We start from the raw sequence: 22,935 nt of genomic DNA, 5'->3' as shown, positions 1-22,935 counted from the left end.
AGGGGATGGCCAGGGGATGAAAGGAGAGGAGGGATGGGGCAGCTCTGGACGCCTCACGGGATGTGAGTCAGGGGCGCTCCTGGGCGTCCAGCCAGCGTCCACTACGGCATGGTGCTAGGGTCACAGGGCAGGGCTCCAGGAGGCTGGCTCCCTGGATGGCTTGGGGAAGGGAAGCTCAGAGAGAGGCCACACGCAGTTCCTTTTGGCCAATTTCCCTGACCCCATTAGCTTTCCACACTCCCCAGCCCACAGCCCATGACCCCTGGGTGTGATGACTCAGCCTGGCCTTAGCCCTGAAGGTACTCCTGGGAGGGGGGGCGTCCAGCTTCTGAAAGACCATCAGCTCATCAGCTCGCTTGGGGAGTGGAGGCCCGTGGTGGGAGGGGCACTTAGGAGTGGGGAGCCCTGGAAGTGGGGGCATAGCTCCTAGGCAGAGTGCACTAGCCACAGGTCAGAAAGTATCCTGGGGGTGTGCTGAGGGACAGAGAGGACTGGGCAGCAGGAAGAGAGGCGACCCTCTACTGGACCTTCCCTTGGCTCTGTTCCCAGAGGGCACAGCCAGGACTGCTGACCACAGCAGCTGGCAAAGTTTCAGGCACTTGCTGTGGCAACATTTGTTGTCAAAAGAAGAGGCTTTGCCCTCCAGCTGGGCCACTTATTTATTGGAAGAGGCCCTGGGGCTTTTCCTGCAGACATAGGGACCGCTGAGGGCTCCTGAGCACAGTGCTGCAAGCTGGCCACACGTCTTGGGGGGCAGCAGTGCTGGGGAAGGGCCGCTGGTGAGGCTCCTGCTATGCTATGGGCAGGATACCTGCCTGGCAGACGGACTCGAGGGTGGCGAGGTGTGCAGCCGGGACAGGGCGTCTGGGGTCAGTGGCTGACAGGAGTGAACGAGGAAAGGAGGAAATGGGCAGGGCAGGGAGGGCCAGGCTCCAGCAGGTGCTCACTCTGCCACACACCCCTGGCCTTGGCCTGGTGCCCGAGGGCCGGCTCTGCTGGGGACCTGGAGCCACAGACCAGCCCTGACAGCTCCTGGGAGGGATCCTTGACTCAGGGTTCACCTGTTCATCTGAGGGTTAAAAAACAAAAACAAAAACAAAAAACGAACAAACAGACAAAAAAGAGAGAAGATTGCAGCTCTCTTTCAGTCCCGATCCCTTCCCACCCCTCCATTCTCACTGATCCTCAGGAGAATCCTGTGAGCTAGACAGGAGAGTGGCTGTTGTCCCCATTTTACAGATGGGGAAGGTGAGGCCCAGAGAGGGGCTGGGCCCACTCAGGCCACTTTGCCCTTCCCTTCCTCCCACACTCTGCCAAGTCACATTTTACACCAGGAACAATCTAAGTTTGGGCCTTGGGTCTTCCCACGTGGAGAGGATTTTCCTAGAATTACTATTAACATTTATAAACTAGCAGGACATAGGCTTTGACTACTGATTAAAAACGATTCTGGGCCAGGCTCATTGGCTCACGTCTGTAATCTCAGGACTCTGGGATGCTCAAGCTGGTGATTGCCTGAACTCAGTAGTTCAAGACCAGCCTGAACAAGAGTGAGAGTCCCGTCTCTACTAAAAATAGAAAACAACAACAACAACAAAAAAGTATCTGGGCACAGTGGCGCATACCTGTGGTCCCAGCTACTCAGGAGGCCGAGGCAAGATGATCATTTGAGCCCAGGAGTTTGAGGTTGCGATGAGCTATGCTGCCACAGCACTCTACCCAGGGTGATGGAGTGAGGCTCTGTTTGAAAAAAAAAACCAAAAAAAAGGATTCTAGAACTCAGGACTTTACACCAAGGGGCTCCTGTTTTTCTTAATCTTCACACAAGCACATATATTTATGTATTATATGCATGTACTTCTCTTGGTTTGCTACTAAGTATTAGCAACATTTAATTTCTTTTTTTCTTTAGCGAAAAGGTGAATGTAAGGGGAAGTTTGGATCTTTTTCCCTCTACACACTCAATAAGCCTCGCAGCACGGCCTCTGGTTTCTATCCTAAGTTAGACGTAGTGCAGTGGTTTTCCTGGTAACTGTCCTTTGAGGGTGTCCTGCTTTGGCCTCCAGCTCCTCCTTCTGGCTGGGCTGTCCCTGTACCTGGGGCCACTGCAGCAGGGTGGTAAATTGCCATGTGCGTAGGAAGAGTAGGGTGGGGGTGGGCTGGGCCAGGGCCAGCTGGACCCAGGGTCTTGAGAGTCACTGTCAGTCTTGTCTGTCTTTCCACCTGCTGCTCTTTGTGTGGTCTCATTTTCTCTCAGGGCCGACCTCCCCCACCCTCCTAAGGCTCCTATCAGGCAGTTGCTCTGGGAAAGGGCTAACGGTCTCTTTCTCATCCCAAAGAACTCATGTCAGACACTGCTCCACTGGTAACAGGGCAGGGTCTAGGGAGAGTGTGCGAGGGAGGAGGGGACCCCAGGAGGGAGGGGCGGTATTGCTGGGCAGGCAGTCTCAGGGGCCTCCCTGCTGCCAGGGGGCCCTTGTGTAGTCACACAATTGCTCGGGTCACCCTCATTCCGGGAGGAACCCTTGAGCTCAGCAGTTCAAAGCCAGCCTGAGCAATACAACGAGACCCTGTCTCAAAAATGTTAACAGTGTTAAAGCATCCGTGGTTGTCTGTCTTTATTGACTCATCCAACTAGTTCCTTAGGATAAATCCCAGGTTGAAGATTATGTATATTCATAGGGCTTTTGAATAATCAAATTGTCAAACTGTACTTCACAAATATGCTGCCAGTTTATAGTCCCAGCATTGATGTGTCTTTCCCCAGCAGTTGTTAACCTCATTCTTCTTCATCTTTGCCAGTTTATAGATAAGTTTTATTTCATTTATTTATTTATTTTGAGACAAAGTCTCAAGCTGTCCCCCTGGGTAGAGTGCCATGGCATCACAGCTCACAGCAACCTCCAACTCCTGGGCTCAAGCGAGTCTCCTGCCTCTGCCTCCCAAGTAGTTGGGACCACAGGCGCCTGCCACAATGCCTGGCTATTTTTTGGTTGCAGCCGTCATTGTTGTTTGGCAGGCCCGGGCTGGATTCCAACCCGCCACCTTAGGTGTATATGGCTGGTGCCTTAGCCACTTGAGCCACAGGCGCTGAGCCTATTTCATTTATTTTTTATTTAAAAAAGTTGCTGGCTGGGTGCAGTGGCTCACGCCTGTAATCTCAACCTAGCACTCTGGGAGGCTGAGGCAGAGGATTACTTGAGCTCAGGTGTTTGACACCAGCCTGAGCACCGTCAGTAGGTAAGCTACAGAGAGTAAATGAACCTAAGGTGTCATAATTACACTTACCCAGTCACCACCTGTTGTCAAGGTCTCCTCTGGAAACTCTACCACAGCCTTTCCTTCCTTCATCAATTCAGTCATACTGTCACCTCAATCACTGCTTCTGACAAGTTAGACCGAGCTGGGGAGAACCCCATGCTCCCCAATGCTGCCCGCAGGGGATCCCCGAGGCTGTCAGGAGTCCATCTCTGGGGAGGTCCCAGGATTGTACATCAGGCAGAGATCCTTGGGGGCCTCCCAGGATCTCGTAAGAGTCTTTAGGGACCACTAGGTTTTACCAGGAGATCTCTGGAGACTTCCAGAGGCTGTGTAAGGACAAAACCCCCGGAGAGATCCTAAAGCTGTGCAGAAAACAGCCCTGGGGATCTACTGGGGTGGTGTCTGGAAGGGCTCACCAGATCACTGGGACTGCCCCATGGAGGAGATTCTGTGGCAAAAGGAGACAAACATTTACAGAAGACTTGCTGTGTCAGGTGCTGAGGCTGTTCCTGGGGATGAGATTAGACTAAGACATCTCACCTGGCAGCTAAGTGTGGAGAATATGCAGTCAGGTAAATGTTGTGTGGTGTGTACAAGGGGCAGTGGAAAGCTCTGCTCTTAGACACAGGGTATAACACTTGGTGTCATGGGAGCAGAGAGCCACTATGTTCTGTGACAAGAGGGTAGAGTGTTGAAGGTATGGTTGGCAGAGTGTTGAAGGTATGGTTGGCATCTAATTGAGATAATGCATATAAAGTACCTTTGTATGATACACTGTATACAGCAAGTGCTACATCAATGTTACCACCACCAGTATCTGAAGAGGAGCAGAAAACTTATTTTTTTTTTTTGAGACAGAGGTTCAGTATGTTGCCTTCGGTCTCACAGCTCACAGCAACCTAAAACTCTTGGGCTCAAGCGATTCTCTTGCTTCAGCCTGGCTTGGGTAGTGTTCGAACCCTCCACCTTTGGTGTATGTGGCTGGCGCTGTACCCACTGTGCTACAGGCGCCGAGCCAGCAAGCTCATAATCAGAGAATATGTACAATCACCTTTTGTTCTAAAGGAACTGGCAGTGGTCTGTCAAGAACCTCCAGTCTTTTGTCTCCGTTACCTGTCTTAAATACCCACAGAAATATAATACAATCCGCATATGTAATCTCGCGTTTTGGCCGCCACATCAGAAAAATAAAAAGAAATGTAAAAATTAATACATTTTATTGAACCGAATCCACACTATTATCATTCAGTATGCAATTATGTAAATTACTACCATTTTCATACAGAGCCTTTGGAATCCTGTGTATTTCCCATGCACAGCGCGTCTCGCTCCGGACTTGCCACCTTTCAGGCGCGAGAATGGACGTTCGCGGCCGCAGCCCAGGCTTGGTCCTCACGCCCCTACGCTCCACTGCGCTCCCCGGAAGTCCGAGCTGATGCCCCGGCACCCGTTCCCAAAGCAGGCCCAACGCCCCCGTGCGGTCGAGTCTCACCTCACTGCACCGTGCACACCCCGACCCATTGGTATTTACGCATCCCCGTGCAGCGCCGCGGGTGCACCCGGGACCGCAGAAGCCTGGGGGCTTCCGCGTCGGCTCGCCGCGGGTCTGGACGGCGCCCCGCTTCCTGGTGTTCCGGGGCTGGCTCCCGTAAAGCGCTTGACAGGAGAAAGCAGACCCGGACACGGAGCCCGATGCGGTCGCGGAACTGGAGTCCGCCACCGCCCCGCCCCTCGCAAGCGAACAGCACGCACCGCCCCCGCCGTCGCCCTTTAATGCCGTCCGGCACCCCGCGCAGTGCGTCACACGCCACCTGGGACGGAGGCGGGACTTCCGGGCGTGCGGAGGCACAACTTCCGGAGAGAGGCGGAAGAGCTTGGAGGCTCTACGCTCAGGAGTCCCGGGACTGCTGTGGGGCCACCGAGGGTACAGGAAGGGGCCGCTCGGGGCTGCCCGGCTGCACTCAGTGTGTCTGGGCCGCAAGTCTGAGGGATGAGGAGGGGCCATGGCCAGCGACGGGGCCAGGAAGCAGTTCTGGAAACGCAGCAACAGCAAGGTCCCAGGCAGGTGGGTGTGACGAGGGGGGCCGGGTCGGGGTCAGGGGTCAGAGGTCAAGTGCCCGCGTCGGTCTCCTGGGCTGCAGGTGGAGTTGGGGGTCTAGGAGGGTAGTTTAGTCTCTGAGGAGACTGCTGGGTGGTGTGAGGGGAGGTCTGGGAGGTGACAGCGGCTGCACGAAGGAGCAGGACTTGGGCGGAGGAGGAGCTGCCAGCAGGCTTTCCCCGAGACTGTCAGGCTTTTCTGATGGAAACTCCTCTGATGCCTGGGAAACTGAAAGGAACGGACACGGGTCGTGCTGCTAAGGGTTTGGTGGAGTCAGGACACTGGCCAGGGCGAGGCTGAGCCGTCTGGGGGTTGGGGGGCAGATCGGTTTTTGCAGGGGGTGTGGTGGTTTTGGCCCACTTGATTTGCGTTCTTGGCGGGGGCTGCTGCTTTTACCATGGGGGTGAAAGAGGGCCAGAGATTCCCTGTGAGTTTCCATGTTTCTACTTGTGGCCTTAAAACCAACTCCTATCTTGTGTAAGCAGCAGGAAGCATTTTTAAAATTCAGTACCCGAAATGACCTGGGCACACCCTGGAAGCTGTACAGCTCCAAAGTCCTTGTCTGATTGGTGCAGCCAGGGCCCTAGGGAATGAGGAGATGGTCTGTGGAAAATGCCTAGGGTAAAATCAGCCACTGGTGAAGACAGCTTGGAGCCAAGCAGACTTGTGGATTTAAAGAGATTCTTCTGTCTTTAAGCTAAAGTCTAAGATATTGAAAATTAAGAATAGTGATGTTAATAGTATTGTTACTAATACTAGTGATATTAAGAAGAACCATTCAGAAACATAGTAAAATAGTTTGTACTTTGTGTTTCAAAAATAAACACTATTGCTTAAGGATTAAAATTGTAAACTTTGGAATTCACTGCATCCAGTCAGAAAAATTTGCTTTTCAGAGTGATCTGGGAGTTGGCAGGAGTGAGTTACTGATGGCTTAGACATAGTGACTTTGAGAATGAAGGGAGTCATCAAAAGTGGTCACAGACTCTATTTTACTCTGATTGTGTTTAATTTAAGAACAGTAAGACCTTTCACAAAACCAATGTCAGGGTCCAGGATGAGGTGAAGATTCTGGAATAGTGGAGTATAGGAGGTCCTACCAATGACAGGAACAAATGCTATAGAACATGGAGTCCAGAGAAAAGGAGTCACATGATGGTGGAGCTTTTATGTGCTGTTTTTAGGTCTTGAGGCTTTGGTTCTCCATCATTCTAAACTCTATTCAATTCTTAATCCACTGAGATGCAAGAATAATAGTGCTGCTATGTGGAGTTACAACAGGAAATACACATTTGGATTGACAATTATGGTTCTTGATAATTTGTCCTTGCACTGGATTGAATAGTGTCCTCCCTGCCTCCAATTCATGCCCATTCAGAACCTGTGAATGTGACTTTTTTTGGAAATAGGGTTCTTGCAGAAGTAATTAAGTTAGGATGAGGTCATACTGATTTAGAATGGGCCCTAATCCAATGCCTAGTGTCGTTGTAAGAAGAAGGATATTTGGACACAGAGGGACAGACAGAGGGAAGATGGCCCTATAAAGACAGAAGCAGAGATTGGAGCAGTGTGTTTACAAGACCAGGAAAGTCGGAGATTGCTGGCAGCCACAGCAGCTAACAGAGGCAGGGACAGATTAGGAAACTAAGGCAGTCCCAGTTTTCTTCTGTAAGATCCTGAATTACCAAAGGCAAACTTTTCCTTTGACTTTGATGCTGTGTTATGTCTTAGGCACTTTTGAGGGCAGCTCCCATGTCACACTTATGAAGTTGGAGCAGGGTCTTGGAGAATAATTAGAGGCTGTCACTAAAGAGGGCAGGAGAAAAAAGGAAAGGTTGGGCCCACCAAAGAGGCCCAAGCGACCTCTGTTTTTCCTCTCTATCCTGGAGCATTTGCCTCTAGCGGTGCTATTTCAGGTGACAGGCTGGAGCTCCTCCCTTAAGGAGGACTTGCAAAGGTATACCCCTTTCCTATCTGTAATGATGATTACCAGCCACGTATTTAGTCTTCACTTACACAGATTTTTGGGGCTTCGCCAGCTCTTTCAAGTGTTTCCCATGATTGTTTTACTCTTTTTGGAGTGCAGACCTCAACCCAGGAAACTCAGGAGGAAGACTACACCCACTGCAAAATACAAGGGATTTTTAAAAATAGTACAACTCTAGTACTTCCTTATGATGAGTACTAGCTGATATTCAGTAGGCACCTTGTCTTTCCCCAGCACTATTCTTGGTGCTGTACAAGTGTGATGTCCACTAGTTTTTGTCCCTTGCAGAGCACATGCTTTTTCTTCTAGTCAGCACTCACTGAGGTAGGCTTGGTTTATAGCCCCTTGGCTGTTTCCCCTGAAACAGTGCTGATGGGCTTGTCTGTTCCTTGGCATACCATGCTGTGTGACGCCCCTGTTACGTTAATGCTCTTGTAGCTAACTGGAATGTTTCTTTCTCCCTTTTGGCCTAGCTTAGCTTTTTTTTCTTTCCCCAAAATTTACCTCCTTGAAAAGCTTTGTCTGTTTTTATGCGTTGTGAACTAAAGTACAGTAGAACCTCTGTAAAGGGACCACTCAGGGGACTGTAACACTGGTTTGCATATGGAGGAGTCAGCTTAAGGAGCTAAGCCTGTTGTACTGATACGTACATGTGTATCAGTATGTATGGTCTATAAAAATTGGGTCAACTTTAGGAGACAGTCAGTGCAGGGAGGTGGTCAGCTGTGAGGTTCCACTGTATTATGTGAGATGTGCTTGTTTCCTTCACTAGTGAGCTCTCCTTGTTGAGGGAATGTGCCTTACTCATCTCTGTATCATTAGTACAATAATGGTGGTTGATCCAAACTGTCTTTCACAGTTAGCCTGGCGAGAATAAGAGATTTGGCCAAGGTCAAGAGGCGATCTTGCGGGAGCCCCTCCCCTCTGCTCTGTGTGCACCTTGGCTTTTGGGTGCATATGTAGCTGCTGCTTTCTTTTCTGGATGAGCCAAGATGTGTGCTATTGTGGACAGACTTCTGGCTGGAGTGGGGTGGTCCAGATTTTAGCTTTCTCTTTCTAATAATATCTGTGTGACTTTAACCAAGTCATGTCAGCCAGAGCCATTAGTTTCTGTATTTGTCTTGTGCAGGGATTGTACTGCTTCTAAGTGGCTGTGGTGAACTGGGGGAGAGTTGTTTGGCTTAGCCCAGTTATCTTTTTTGTAGAGACAGAGTCTCACTCTATCACCCTTGGTAGAGTGCTGTGGCATCACACAGCTCACAGCAACCTCCAACTCCTGGGCTTAGGCGATTCTCTTGCCTCAGCCTCCTGAGAAGCTGGGACTACAGGCATCTGCCACAACGCCTGGCTATTTCTTTGTTGCAGTTTGGCCGGGGCCAGGTTTGAACCTGCGGTATATGGGGCTGGTGCCCTACTCACTGAGCCACAGGCTCCACCCGTAGCCCAGTTATCTTCGATAAGAAAAGAAGAGGCCTCTTGGATACATCTTGAGAGTTTGATAATTTATTTGTCTAGCAAGTATTTATTTAAGCCATACTAATGTGCTAGGACCTGCCCTAGGTTCTGGAGGTACATCAGTGAGCAAAACAGCCTGGGATCTTTGTTCTTATGGATGGAGTGGGACAGGCAGAGTATAAGTAACTAAGTAAGTAGAGAGTTAACTGTTGAAAGGTGATAGCTGTTATCAAAACATAACGTGGAGAAGAGGGATGGATAAGTTCAAGGGCAGGTGTGGTAGGAGGGTTTCATGGTGATCAAGTGGCCAGGGAGTCCCTCACTGAGAAGGGGATATTTGAGGAAAGATTTGCAGGAGGTGAGGGAGCAGCCCACCTGGTTAGGTAGTGAAGAACGGTTCAGGCAGGGGGCAAGCAGGTGCCCAGACCTGGGCTTGGGCGTGTCTGAGGGGTAGTGTGGCTATAGCCCCCAGGGAGGGGGAACGTCCTGGGGCATGAGGTCTGAAGGGCAGAGAGATTAGGGCCTTGTGGTTGTTGTGAAGATCTGGATTGTTAACTCTTTCTACTTTTAAATTTATTTTTTGAGACAGGGTCTTTCTCTGTTGGCTCAGGCTGGAGTGCAATGGCTTGATCACAGCTCACTGCGGGCTTCAGCTCCTGCGTGGATCATCCTGAGTAGCTGGGAATATTGGTTGAGTCACCACACCTGGCTACTTACTCTTTTTTTTTTTTTTTTTTATAGAGATGGGGTCTTGCTATGTTGCTCAGGCTGGTTTTGAACTTTTGTTCTCAAATAGTCCTCCCACCCTAGCCACCCTGGTGACAGCTGAACAGGCCACTGTCATCCTCAAGTGAGGAAGAGGAATTGTTGGGGGATAATGATGCATCCAGTAGACACGTGGGAGCCCCTTGCATGTCCTGTTGAGATTACAGGCGTTGTCTACTGCACCTGGCCTGTTACTCTAACCCTGAGTGAGTGGGGACCTTTGGAAGGTTTTAAGCAGTGATGTGGCAGGGTCTGCCTTAGGGTTAATGAATTACTTTGGCAGCTGTATTGAAGATAGGATGGAGGCTTTGGGGGTGGGGGGAAGGGCAGAAGCAGGGAGACTGGGCAAGGGTGGCTGCAGCGCCTAGGTGAGGACATCATCCAGGTCAGGGAGGTGGGCTTCTCAGAAGCTGTAAGTGGGTGATAAGAATTAGAGAAGGTTCAGTCTCTGGCTGCTGGGCTGGTTCTTTCATGGACCATTGGTGCCCTCAGTTCCGGAAGGGCTGCTTTCTGCAGATGCAGTTGGAATTCTGGCCACACTGGACTTAAACGTCAAGGCAACATCACAGCACATTGGGTTTGAGAACACAGGCAGCCTTTCAGTGTGGATCTGATGTTTGCTGTTTTAGCTCGGCTTTGCCGGGCAGGGTGTGCTCTGTGGCCAGAGGGTATGCAGAAGTTGGGGCGTGTGAACTACAATGTTTGAAAGTGGGACAGCAGTGAGCAGGGCTTGAATTGAGTGTGGCAGGGCTGGGGGTGTTTTGGATAAACCAGGAGCAGAGGAGAGTTCTCAGTGTTGTGGCTCTGACAGCTTTCAGGATACGCTGCCAGAGCCAGGAGGCAACTCTGAGTAACTGTGACAGCTCAACAGGTGACTGTCATCCTCCTCTGAAGAAGGGGAATTGTTGGGGGATAATGATGTATCCAGTAGACTCGTATGAGCCCCTTACCCGTGCCAGGTGCAGTGCTGAGCTCAGCAAGCACACGTGCCCTTAGAGGCTACAGGAGGCGGGAGACATGTAACCTGTGATGCAGATGGGAGTGCACAGAGGGCAGCGGCCTGGGGATGCTGGCGGGGCACAGGGTCCTGTGGGAACAGAATGGTCATCTCTTCCTGGCCATGGAGTGGGAGACAGGCTGGTTGCAGAGGTGCTGGGTGGGTGTTGGAGCCCCCCTGCAGGGGAAGCCCTATGCCCGGGAGGAGTGGCACTTTCGGCTTTCAGGGCCTCAGAGCAGATTCTGGTCATGGCCCTCAGGCGCAGGAGAAAGCCCTGAAGGTTTTAAGCAAGGAGTGGTGTGATACTGTGACACTGACTAACATCTTGAGGCCAGTGTGCGGGAGGAGGCTGTGGGGAAGGTGGAGACCAGGGCAGAGGCTGTGGCTTAGAGAGGAGTGGGTGGACTCAGGGGAGGTGCGGCTCATGGGACCACTGATGGGCTGGGTGTATGGGGTTGAGAGGATCACCTGAGTTCTGGCCTGAGAAGGGTAGGGATGTGCTAGAAAGAATAATGGGCCCCCAGATGTGTCCAGGTTCTCATCCCTGGAACCTTTGAATGTGGCATATTACCTGACAGAGGGAGATTAAGATCCCTTAATCAGCTGACCTTGAAATGGGAGGATTGTCCTGGATTTTCTGGTGGGTCCGGTGTAACCACATGAGCTCTTCCCAGTGGCCTGAGAGGTTCTACATGAGGTGGACGTCATCTGTGGTTGCTGGCTTTGCAGATGGAAGGTGGGACTGGGAGCTAAGGAATGTGGCTCAGCGTTTAGCAGCTGGGACTGGCCTGGCTCCTTTAACACAAGGGCTGAATTTTGCTGACAGCAGCTGGAAAGAGCAGGAAGAGGATTCTTCCCTTGGGGAGGGAAAGCAGCCAGCTGAGCCCTAGACTTGAGTCTGGCGAGACCCCCACAGGACTTGTGACCTCCAGAACTTTAAGATATAAATGCATGTTCCAAGTCACTAACTGGAGGTTTGTTATAGCGGCCCAGAAGAGTTGGGGAGTGTGCTGAAGGCTGTCCATGGTGGAGACTTGCAGGTGGCTTTGTCAGGTCCCTTGGCACAGTTACCCTTCAGTGGTCATTGGCCTTGGAGGTCATCGGGTAACTGTCACAGAGTGTGTTTTGTCTCAGGAGAGTAAGCTCAGAGGGTTCCTCCTGTGCTCGTGTCCTGCTCAGGTCCAGGAACTAAATGGAGGCTCTGCTCCTCTGTCAGAAATCTGCAGCTGCTGCCTCTGACCAGCTCGCTTTCTCGTGTTTTTACAAACCTACCATGTTTACCCAAAAACAAGACCTACCCAAAAAATAAGCCTTAGCAAGGTTTCTATGCATTTGTTAAATATAAGCCCTACTCCGATAATAAAACCTAGTGATGCATTTTGGCGCAGAGCGGTAAGGAACACTGGAATACCTTTTATCTGGCACAGCTCCTTTCTCTGAGCCATTCACACTTGTGCGGGTGCATGTGGTAACCACGGTCCAGGCATCCTATTGCCCACGTGCAAATGGCTAGGGGAAAAGAGTTCATGCATCACTAGCACCAGCCCCACCAACAAGGTCGGCTCCCCCTGTCAGGCTCCAGAAGATGACTTGACTATATTTTAATAAATATAGATTGTTGTATTATACTTAATAAAAATAAGACATACCCTAAAAATAAGCCCTAGTGTGTCTTCTTGAGAAAAAAATAAATATAAGACAGTGTCTTATTTTCGGGGAGACACGGTATATTTATCTTCTTGTGTTTTCAAACGGCAGTTGGTTTGGTAAGAACCTCATGTCTGTGTTTTGGTGTTGAGAGAAGCCTGGGAGTTGTGTTCTGGCAGCAGCGATCGTGTTCCTGGGTGAGCTGGGTTTCCCCTGGTGCTGCTTGCTAGTGGAGAGAATCTTACTGTGACAAGGCCTTGGAGTGCTGGTGGTGGAGTTTTGCTATGTTCATACTAATAATTCTGTTTCCTTGTTTTTTTTTCCAGTGGACATGTTGCATGTTGTTATTAATAAATGTTTCTTATTTTGTCCAGAAACATTATGAAAAATAAATTTAATGTGAATCATATTTTTTTCTTTTTATATAGTTGTTAAATACCATGAATCTAGACTCTTTTGGGTTAATTTTAAATCATTAAGAAAAATCTCTGATGATTTGAAGTATTTCTTATCTGAAGAGAGCAGGAGGAAGGACCCCATTCCCCTCCAGTTTGTTAGGGAACTGAGGGAGGGTGAGCCAGGATGGAAATGTGGGTAAGTCCTGCATCCGCCTTGTCAGGAGGCTGCTGGCTGGAGGCCTGCATGGGCCTGGGGCAGTGGTAAAGTGACTGGAGCTTTCTTGTGGGGCAGGAGAGTGACATGACATCTGCCCTCTCTTTTCTGCTCTGGCTAGCTCAGAGACTTCTGCCAGTCCTCCTCTTGGTCCACTGGGCACAGGCCATGTGGTGATCTGCTCGACCCTGGGAGCACAGTGTGACCAACTACGTGGGATTTTTTTCCCGAGGAGCCCAGGGAGTGTCTGTGTGCAGAGCAGTCTGGAGCAGTTCAGTACTGCTTGGACGTAGGCTGGTGTCACCGAGCTGTGTGGCCACTGGGAGGACCCCACACTGGGGTTGTTCACTGAGGGCTTCCCTTGGGCCAGCACTTTTCACACAACCATCTGTATAGTCTCACAGCAACCAGGGGTGGGGGAGATACTGAATGGTCCCTATTCTCCAGAGAAAACTTAGAAGCTGAGTCACTTGCTTAGAGTCACACGGCTTATAAATGGCACAGCTGGGCTGGAACCCAAGGAGCAGGCGTCCAGGATCTGCTGTTGACCATCATAGCCTGCCTGTGTCATCCACACCCTCTTGCCCTTAACAGCAGCGAAACCATTACTGAGAAAGCTTGCTCACCCACGGGGAGCCTGATCCTTCAGGAGGGTGGTTTGGGCGGGGCAGGTCCACTGACATTCACCCCCAGTGTCTGAGCTTAGACTACTTCCTGGCTGGGCCCACCTGGCCTCGCAGCCCTGCTGAGCTCAGCTGTGGCTGCCCAGTGCTGGGGGAAAGCCGCGTCCCTTGTGCTATGACTTTGCTTCGTGTTGACACTCTGACTTCTGTGACTGCTGGCAGGTCTTCTGGGGTTCACCTTCATCTTCACCCTGGTGTTCCTTCTCAGCTGAGAGGCAGAGGCAGCCTGGGCTCTTCCTGTTTCCAGAGCCCTGTCCTGTGGAGAACTTTCGTTTTGAGTGTGCCCAGACTTTTTGTTCTCCGTCTCTGAAAAGCTGCTTTTCTGAGGATTAACATGGAAGTTCCACCCCGAGTGCTGAGTGCCATGAGGGGGTGCAGAGCAGTTCAAGGTCCAGTTGCTTAGAACATGGAGTTCTCCATGGAGCCTCCTGCTGCAGTGGGCCCATGAGGGTGGGTTTGTGGCTGAGTTGGTCCCTCCTGGAGGTGTGCTTGAGGCTCTTTTACCTAGCGGTGGTCTATGAGGTCAGGACAGAGTGTGATTGTCCCTCCTGGGAAGAAAGGAAGACCGGGGGGGGGGGGCGGAGGTGGAGAGCACACAGAGGAGTCCGTGACAGGAGAGAAGGAGAGGGAGATGAGGCTTATGGGTCTGCAGGGGGAGTCGGGCAGGGAAGGTGGGAATGAGGAGCAGTGAGGAGAGAGAGGGGCTTGGGCTGAGCCGTGGCTGGCCGCTCCAGGCCAGTGTGGATGAACAACTGGACAGGTTCTGAGAAACACGCTGTCAGGTGATTCCGTCCTATGACCATCATGTGACTATTACAGAGGACGCTGGCGCAGCCTTAGATAGGAGAGCGGAGAGCGGGCGGCACACTGGGCTGCACCCCTGTGCAGCATGTGACCATCGCACTGGTGCAGGGAGAGGTTGGCGTGGAAGGTAAACACGGACTTGTGCAGGGCACACGCGGGGAATGGCGCCCATGGGGCGGGACCGCTGCTCTGGTCTCAGGCACTGCGGCTCGCTGCTGTGGGCCTGGTGAACACCGCACACTTAGGCTGCTGACTTTATAGAGGTTTGCTCTCTCTTCAGTAATAAATTAACCTCACCTGGCTCGGCGCCTGTGGCTCAAGCGGCTAAGGTGCCAGCCACATACACCTGAGCTGGTGGGTTCGAATCCAGCTGGGCCCGCCAAACAACAATGACGGCTGTAACCAAAAAAATAGCTGGGTGTTGTGGTGGACGCCTGTGGTCCCAGCTACTTGGGAGGCGGAGGCAGGAGAATCGCTTGAGCCCAGGAGTGGGAGGTTGCTGTGAGCTGTGATGCCACAGTACTCTACCCAGGGCGACAGCTTGAGGCTCTGTCTCAAAACAAACAAATAAACAACAACAAAAAAACCTCACCTGAATGTGGCTTTTTTACTTTATAAACTTTTTAATTTTTTGAAACTTTTTGATTCTTTTTAATAGTAACTTTAGACTATATGTAAAAACAGAGTTGTACAAAAATATTTTCTTTCTATCATTATTCTGTAAGCTTTTTTCTACTTAATTTTTTTTTCTTTTTTAAACTGTTTTTGTTAAAAAGTAAGACACAGATGTGCTAGTCTAGACCTATACAGGGTCAGTGTCATCAGTGTCACTTTCTTCATCTTGTCCTGCTGGAAAGTCTTTAGGGGCAGTAACAGTCAAGGAACTCCCCTCTGTGATAACAGTGTCTTCTTCTGGGGACCTCTTGAAGGACCTGTCAGAGGCTGTTTTACAGGTAACTTAAAAAAAAATACATATGAGGAGTACACCCTAAAATAATGATATAAAATCACTGACAGAACAGTAAGTGTATAAACTGGGAACGGGTTACTGTCAAGTGTCGTGTGCTGTGCGTGGTTGTCTGTGCCGTACTTTTATACGACTGTCAGTGCGGATGTGTTTACACCGTGTCACTACAGGCATGTGAACAATATGTTGTGCCGTGACCTTACGACAGCTCAGCGTCACTGGGTGCTGGGACTTGTTCAGCTCCTTCAGTCTAACGAGAACACCATTGTGTGTGTGGCCTGTCATTTACTGAAACCTTGTTATGCAACATGTAACCGGACTTCTCCATGCTAGACATTTCACAATACTTCTGTTTCCTTTACATATTTGTTTGTTTGTTTATTTATTTATTTTTTATAGACAGGGTTTTGTTGCTCAGGCTGGAGTGTAATGGTGCAATCATGGCTCACTCTAACCTCAAACTCCTGGGCTCAAGTGATCTTCCTGCCTCAGCCTCCTGTGTAGCTGGGACTACAAGTACCTAGCACAACATGAGGCTAGTTTTTCTATTTCTAGTGAAGATGCAGTAGCTGACAGTTTTTCTAGTTTTAGTAGAGACAGGGTCTCAGGGTCTCTTTTGCTCAGGCTAGTCTCAAACTCCTGAGCTCAGATGATCTACCCACCTTAGCCTCCCAAAGTGCTAGGATTACAGGCAGTGGCTAATTTTTTTTTTTGTTGTTGCAGTTTGGCCGAGGCCTGGTTTGATCCCGCCACCCTCAGTATATGGGGCGGGCATCCTACTCACTGAGCCACAGGCGCCGCCCAGTGGCTAATTTTTCAAAAAGTATTTATACCTGGAATCCTGGCACTCTGAACTCAGGAGTGTGAGACCAGTCTAAGCAAGACCCAGACCCTGTCTCTACTAAAAATAGAAACATTAATGGAGCACTGTGGCATGTGCCTGGTGTCCCGACTACTTGGAAGGCTGAGGTAGGAGGATTGCTTGAGCCCAGGAGTTTGAGGTTGAAGTGAACTGTGGTGATGCCACTGCGCTCTACCTGGGGCAATAGAGAATGACTGTCTCAAAGAAAGAAAAAGTTTTTTTGTAGAAAAGGGTTCTCACTGTGTTGACCAGGCTGGTCTCAAACTCCTGGCCTCAAGCTGTCCTCTTGCCTCCACTTCCCAGAGCACTGGAAAATAGGTGAGATCCACTGTACCTAGCCTTCTTTAAATTTTCCAAGATATGTATAATAAACACATTGCTTTTGTGATGAGGAAAAAATATGTCATGAAAATGCTATTTCCAAGACCCATTTTAAGAGATATCTGTGAAGCAGCTCCATTAGGCTCAGTCCTTGCTGGGTTCTCAGTGCTCAGGGGGCCTTGAGAAGTGTGATGAGAGGCAGAATCTAGTCCCTGTTGCAGGGAACTCATGGCACAGTGGTGACACTAAGCCTGGCAGGAGAGGGTACATCTGACTGCCAGGCAGAGTGGTGTGGGTCCTGGGAGGCCTTCTTGGTTTGGGCTTCTGAGGCCACATCCTTCTGCACTTGTCTGGTCCGGGCAGACAGGAGTTTCAGATTATGCTGTGCGGGGCAGGCACGGTAGAACTGTTTATTCTTCTCAGAAGAGTTTTTCATACGTTTTTCTCCAAAGCCCTCTAAAGTTAATTTCCTTGGAAAACTTACTTCTTGTGACTGTATTTTATAATCTGGGAGGCATCACTACGTTTCAGAATGAGCCTAATGGCAAATTCAATTGCTAATTTAGTTCTTATTTCAGAAAACTACTATGGAACCTGAAGGGGCATTGGGCATTGACTGTGCTTGGAGAGGAGGAGTTGACATGCTGTGAGCTGACGTCCTCTGGGCGATCTGCTCCTGCACTTCATGTCTCTGAAATACAGAGAGGCATTTAATCGTAAATGTGGCAATATAATTTTGCATTTATTTTATGATGCTTAGAACACTGCAACTGGATTTATTTCTTTTCCACACTTTTATTTTCTCTCGCTCTTCACTATTTCTCCTGTTGCTGTTTTTATGTACTGCTATTCATCCTTTAATTAAAAAAATAAAAACATGTCTGTTCTGGTCTGGTACTGTCACTTTTGCTTCAGAGGCAGCACCAACTTCACGCCTGGAGGAAGCGCTCCAGGATCTGCAGCGACGGCAGCTTCTTGTCAAACCCCATGGCTTTGCAGCTTTGGACTCTGTCACTGCTCACTTCTGGGCTTCTGACACTGTGACTTTGTGCCACCTTCTAGCCTTGATGTTGCCTAAATCCTCATGAAGTATCTCACATTGTGGAATCTACCTGAGGATGGGGACTGTCACTCGTTCCCTGCCATCTTTCCAGCCCTAGCATTGGGCCTGACATGGGCGTGGATGACCTGAATGAAGAGACATAACCCAGCGCTGAGTGTGAGCCCACCCTGTAGCTTGTTCTCAGAAAGTGTTTGATTCTGATCTGTGTGGTAGACAGCTCCGGGCAAAGAGATGGCGCTGACCTCAGAGCCCCATTCTTTCTCCTGGGCATGTTCCCTAATGGAGCAGGGGCTGCTGCCTCTTCTCATGCTGTGACCTCATCTCCCTGGAGGCATCCCTCCCAGTCTTATGTCATACCTGAGTTTACCCTCCCCAGTCATGCATCTTAATGGAATCTGCTGTGCCTTATGCTGACAAGGTGTCCATCATTGGGGTCTGCCATAGAGAAGGGCATGGGAGGTCCTGTCAGTTGAGTGTCCTCTTGAGGGCACAGTTCCCTGGGGCATCTCTCTGCCTGCCCTTCCTGTGTCCTGTGATATCTTGTCCTTTGTCCAGATCATTCCAGTTGCATGTGGCTGTTGGCCTCTGCCATGTCACAGTTTGGCGCCTGTGACCCTTTGTTGTGCTGTCTCTTTGGTTCTTTGATCTGAGAGTCCTTCCTGGCTGTGTGGCTGATGGTCATCAGGACGTATACAGACTGGACCCTGAAAACACAACCAATGGCCCCTGTGCCGCCTGCTGGTAACAAATTAGTCCTTCTTAAATTTCTAGTTTCTTGGTTTGGGGGATGATATGGTTTCTGTCATTCTCAGGTGAAGCATGCTGCAGCTTGTTCTGTGGTGACAGCCTTACTGCTGCTGTCAGAGTGGGAGGATGGGCTTAGACCTACTTCAGAGTTAGTAGTTGTTGGTCAGCACATCCAGCCTCCCCTTGTGTGGGTGTGGACCTTGCTGAGTCCAGGAGGGGACCTTACCTGCCCTCCCTCCCATCTGTATAGAGATACCGTTTACATCCCACTGGAAGTTCTGTGTGTTTAAAGTGTATTCACAGATCAAGCAGACATCATCACCAGGAAGAGAAACCCATGCCCAGTAGGAGGGGGTCCCTACCCCCGCCCCAGCCCAGGCAGGCACTTGCCTGCAGCCCGTCTCTGGATTTGTCCGCTCTGAACATTTTGTGCTGTTGAGGTCCAATGACATGTCCCTTTTGGCATCTGTTTCTGGGTGCTCTGTGCTGCATTATGTGCTGGTGCTTCATTCCTTCTTGTGACTTCCGGCTATCCCATCTGTGGCCCCGTGCTGTTCACCGTGCGTTCCATTTCATGAAATTTATCTACATGGATTCTGCTGGCTCTGGTTCACATGTCTGCTGGGGTTAGATGCCAGTATATGTACACATTAGAATTTGTTTATGTGTTATTCCATCAGTAACAGGCATCTGTATTTATCCAAATATTTGTCTTTTTTTTTTTTTTTGCAGTTTTGGCTGGGGCTGGGTTCAAACCCGCCACCCCTGGTATATGGGGCTGGCGCCCTACTCACTAAGCCATAGGCACCACCCCAAATGTTTGTCCTTTTATTGTAGTGTTACTGACATTGCTGACCCCATCTCCCTGTATACTTGTGCAAGGGTTTTTCTAGGTTATATATCAAGAAGTGGAATTGTCATGTGTATCTGCATTTCTTAAGGAGTCACAGTGGATTACTACTGTGTTTTAAAGTAGTATAATTTATAACAAGTTTATTGGCTAATACACTTTTTTAAAGAAAGATTTCATTATCTGAAATGAGGTATATTGGGTTAGTGGCTACTTATTCTTTTAAAGTACCTTTAGCTGAAGTTTTCCTTTTTAGCTGTACAAGACTAAATAAAAATGCAATTTTGATAAAATGAGATTCCTTTAGTCTGAGCCTGAACTTTGTTGGAGCATTTTCTGCTCAATAAACACAGGTGGTTTGCCTATGAAGAATTGATGAGTTTTGGCTATCTTGGGAGGACGGGATTCAGCAGAGACATTGTGAAAATGACATGTAAATAGTGGGCAGTAGGCCTGCGGCTTCAGCCACATAAATGTATTGGGGGATGACAGATTTACCAGGGTAAATGTAAGGCTTTTATGATAAAACTATTACATCTTTAAAAAAATTACATTTCTCTTTTGTAATTCTGCATTTGATCGATTTTCAGACACAGTGATACCAGGTAAGCACTCCTGGGTGGGCGTTTCATCACAGGGTTCTAGTCTGTGAAGTACAATCTGTGAGCAGAGCTGACGTCACTCACTGCTCCCAGAAGCCCTGGGCACTGTGGTGGGTGCCGAGTGTCAGGTGCTTAGGGGCACCCGTTCTCAGGAAGGGGCCAAACGCCCTGCTGTGTGTGGCTGAGGGCCTCTGCCGTTCATCCCTGGATAGGGTCTCGGCAGCCTACACTGGCCACAGCGGATCTGTGGCAGCTGACAGAGCTGCTGTCCTGAGCCAGCCTGGGTGAGGAAACACTCATCTGTTTTTCTTTTGTCTCTCATCAGCATCCAGCACGTGTATGGAGCCCAGCACCCCCCCTTTGACCCACTGTTACATGGCACGTAAGTGAAGTCCGAACCCTACTTGGCTTCTCAGCCCTGATGCTAGCAGGGTGGTGGCAGCCACCATCTTCCTGATTCATGCCAGCTCCCTGGCATTCCCGGGGGTGCAGCAAATGCCAGTCATGCAGTCGCTCTGTGGAGACACTGGCCGCCCTGCATGGCTCATCCTCTGGTGGGGATGGTAGGTGTGGGGGCCACAGCCCAATGTAGGGGAAGGTGGTGGAATCACCCAGGAGAGCTAGGAGCTGACACCCCTTAGCCAGGGACAGGTTGGTTCAGGGGCCATTCCTGGTGGCTCCCAGCTCCCCTCCTCTCAGCCTGGCTACTAGTCCTGCTCTGCCTTCTGTCCCATCCCTCCACAAAGCAGGAGGGAGCAACAGGTGTGTGACTCAGCCTCATGCTGGGGTGCCCCCCCCCCCGCAGGACCATGCCAGTTTGACAGGTTTCTTGCTGTGAGCTGGGGGATCTGTGGCAGCTGACGGAGTAGTACGTCGTCATACTTTGGGGGGATCTCATGGAAATGATGCTTTCTCCAAATCCACGTACAAAGGGCTGTGTCTTCTGTACGGTCGCTCCTGCTGACCCCTCAGCTGCTGCTGTGGAAGCTTTGCAGGGTGCTGGGAATGTGAGGGCATGTGCAGGCCCCGGCTGGGGACGTGGGGAGCAGGCAGTGCCTCTTCCTAGGTTGGTCCTGTTGGGTGGCCCGGGCTGCCCAGCGTGACTCTCCCTGGTGGCTCCTCTCCTGGCGGGTCCTCCGAGTGCTGCCTGCTCTGGTGTCAGCTGTCTCCTCCAGCTGCCTTCACGTTCTCACATCACCGTCGGCTAGACCTTGTGTCCGGGGATTGTTTTCCGGCCAGTTTGAGTCAGAAAGCCCAACGCTGCCGAGGGTGGGTAAGTGAAGCTCCTTTGCCTTGCAGCTTGCTCAAGGCCACGCCCAAGATGCCGACCACGCCGGTGAGGGCCAAGAAGGTCAGCACCTTCCAGGAGTTTGAGAGCAATACCAGTGACGCCTGGGACGCTGGGGAGGATGATGACGAGCTCCTGGCTATGGCAGCAGAGAGCCTCAACACCGAGGTGGTCATGGAGACGGCCCATCGCGTGCTGCGCAACCACAGCCAGCGGCAGGGCCAGCCTGCTGTGCAGGAGGCTCCGCGGCCGGAGCTGAGGCTGCAGCCTGAGGCAGAGCTGCCTGCAGCCGCGGGTGACCTGCGGCTGGTGAAGTCCATCAGTGAGAGCCACACATCCCACCCTGCAGGTAGGCTGGAGGAACAGAGAGATGCTGTGAGCTCTGGCAAGGCCGGGCAGTGCCCGTGCCCCCTCCCTGAGAAGGGTTCAGAAAGGCCTATCCCGCTTTGATACGGGGCTCCTGACCAGGGAGCTGTGAGGCTGTCCTGCAGCTGGCCCCAGGGCTCCTGGCAGGAGTAGCAGCTGTCCCCTCCTCCTGTGGGCACCTCAGTGCTTCTCTTATCCCAGACGAGGGTGCCCTCCAAATGCAGTGCTGGCCATGGACAATACAGGGGACCCTGCCTCCCCCTTGGCACACCAGCTTTGTGCAGCGGGTAGCTCCGGGGGTGACATTCCCAGTCAAGGATAGCTGGGTCTCTGCCAGGTATGGAGCACATGGGTTCAGAGTTCCAGGGAGTGGGAGTCTGACTTTGGAATTGCCCTGTTCCTATTACGACCCTGTAGGGCTGGGTCCCACTGTGAGCTGCTCAGCAGCCACCCCTGAGGCTTCCTGTGTGACTTTTGCTCTAAGTGTTGGAGGTGTGTGACATCTGTGATGAGTATCTGCCATGCCAGGCACAGTTTTCAGGGCTTGGGGTGCTCCATGGACAAACCAGGTGTAAGTCCTTGCCCTATGGAAAGTCTGTTTTGGAAAAGGAGGCAGATGCAGAACTACACACGACCAACAAGAAGGCACAGAGTGTGCTGGAAGGTCTTAAGTGCCACAGGTCAAGGTAGAAGCGGGAGTGGGGTTGGACTGTGGGTGGTCATGAGAGTGGGCTGGGCAGTGGGTGTCACCTGGTCAGGCTGTCCTCGCCTGAGCACCACACAGTGAGTCCGGAGAGTGAGAGTAGGGCAGGCTACGGTGCAGCCAATGGCCTGATCAGTTCCCCTCTCCGTGGCCCCAGGAGGCTTGGGGGTTTCTCCATGTTTGCCTATGAGAAGACCATCGTTGCCGTAGCTTAAGGTCACCCTGACGGTAGGTGCAGAACTTGGCTTTACACCTCTGTGCAGTGTTTGTTTCTTCTGCAGGTGCTTCCATGTGTGGGGGTGTTGAGTTGGGTGTTTGAAGGAAGGGATGATTGCTGGAGGCTTCTGTTCGTTATTTTGCTTTGGCCCCCTAGTTACGGTTCTTAGAAACACTTCCTGGGAATCAGTTAACTTCTAAGATGTTACAGTTCTTGTTAGGTGAGGATGCTCTCAGTTATTTCATTTGACCAGTTTTCATTTTGGCGTCTAATACAGTTTAAAGTTTTTGAACTTATAAAAGGAAACCTGGTTATGGCTTTTGCAGGAGGCTTGGCAGTGCTGGTGACTGACTCAAGTGCACGCCGACCACCTCCCGCACACCCAGTCCTGGGCAGTGTGCTCTTGCATGTGGCAGGCTCAGGGTTGGCAGGAGCCCTGAGTTTGTCCACTCCCGAGGGTTGCTGCTGTTGAAGCTCTATAAGCCATTGCTGGTGGTGTCCTCAGCACCCCCAGAGGCAGGGGCCCATCTGGTCAGGACCATGTGGTGTGTGGTTGGGGGTTCTTGACCAGGAGGCAAGCTCAGGCAGCGTACAGCCAGGGTGGAGGATCCGTGGGATGTCACCCCGGGAAAATGCATCC

General features: G+C 50.9%; 1 protein-coding gene across 3 annotated transcripts in view; it reads left to right on the top strand.

Annotated features, from left to right (window-relative positions):
* Positions 1-5,094: 5,094 nt before the first annotated feature.
* The window catches only part of TBC1D22A (TBC1 domain family member 22A), a 293,372-nt gene continuing 275,531 nt past the window's right edge, over positions 5,095-22,935 (top strand). Inside the window, exons 1-3 of one of the 3 annotated variants that reach the window (XM_003783102.3) lie at positions 5,095-5,326; positions 20,047-20,103; positions 21,021-21,358. In XM_003783102.3, coding sequence (XP_003783150.1) covers positions 5,265-5,326; positions 20,047-20,103; positions 21,021-21,358 — 457 coding nt within the window. In that variant the 5' untranslated portion in view covers positions 5,095-5,264. Of the gene's footprint in view, positions 5,327-14,403; positions 14,437-15,215; positions 15,263-20,046; positions 20,104-21,020; positions 21,359-22,935 lie in introns of those variants that run through there. The other 2 variants (XM_023509293.1, XM_023509292.1) reach the window with 2 other exon arrangements.

Source organism: Otolemur garnettii, unplaced genomic scaffold (genome assembly GCF_000181295.1).
Source record: "Otolemur garnettii isolate 467f Iridium unplaced genomic scaffold, OtoGar3 scaffold00007, whole genome shotgun sequence".
NCBI lineage: Eukaryota > Metazoa > Chordata > Mammalia > Primates > Galagidae > Otolemur > Otolemur garnettii.
The sequence above is the reverse complement of the archived record's forward strand: the minus strand, read 5'-3'. Positions and strand labels throughout refer to the sequence as shown.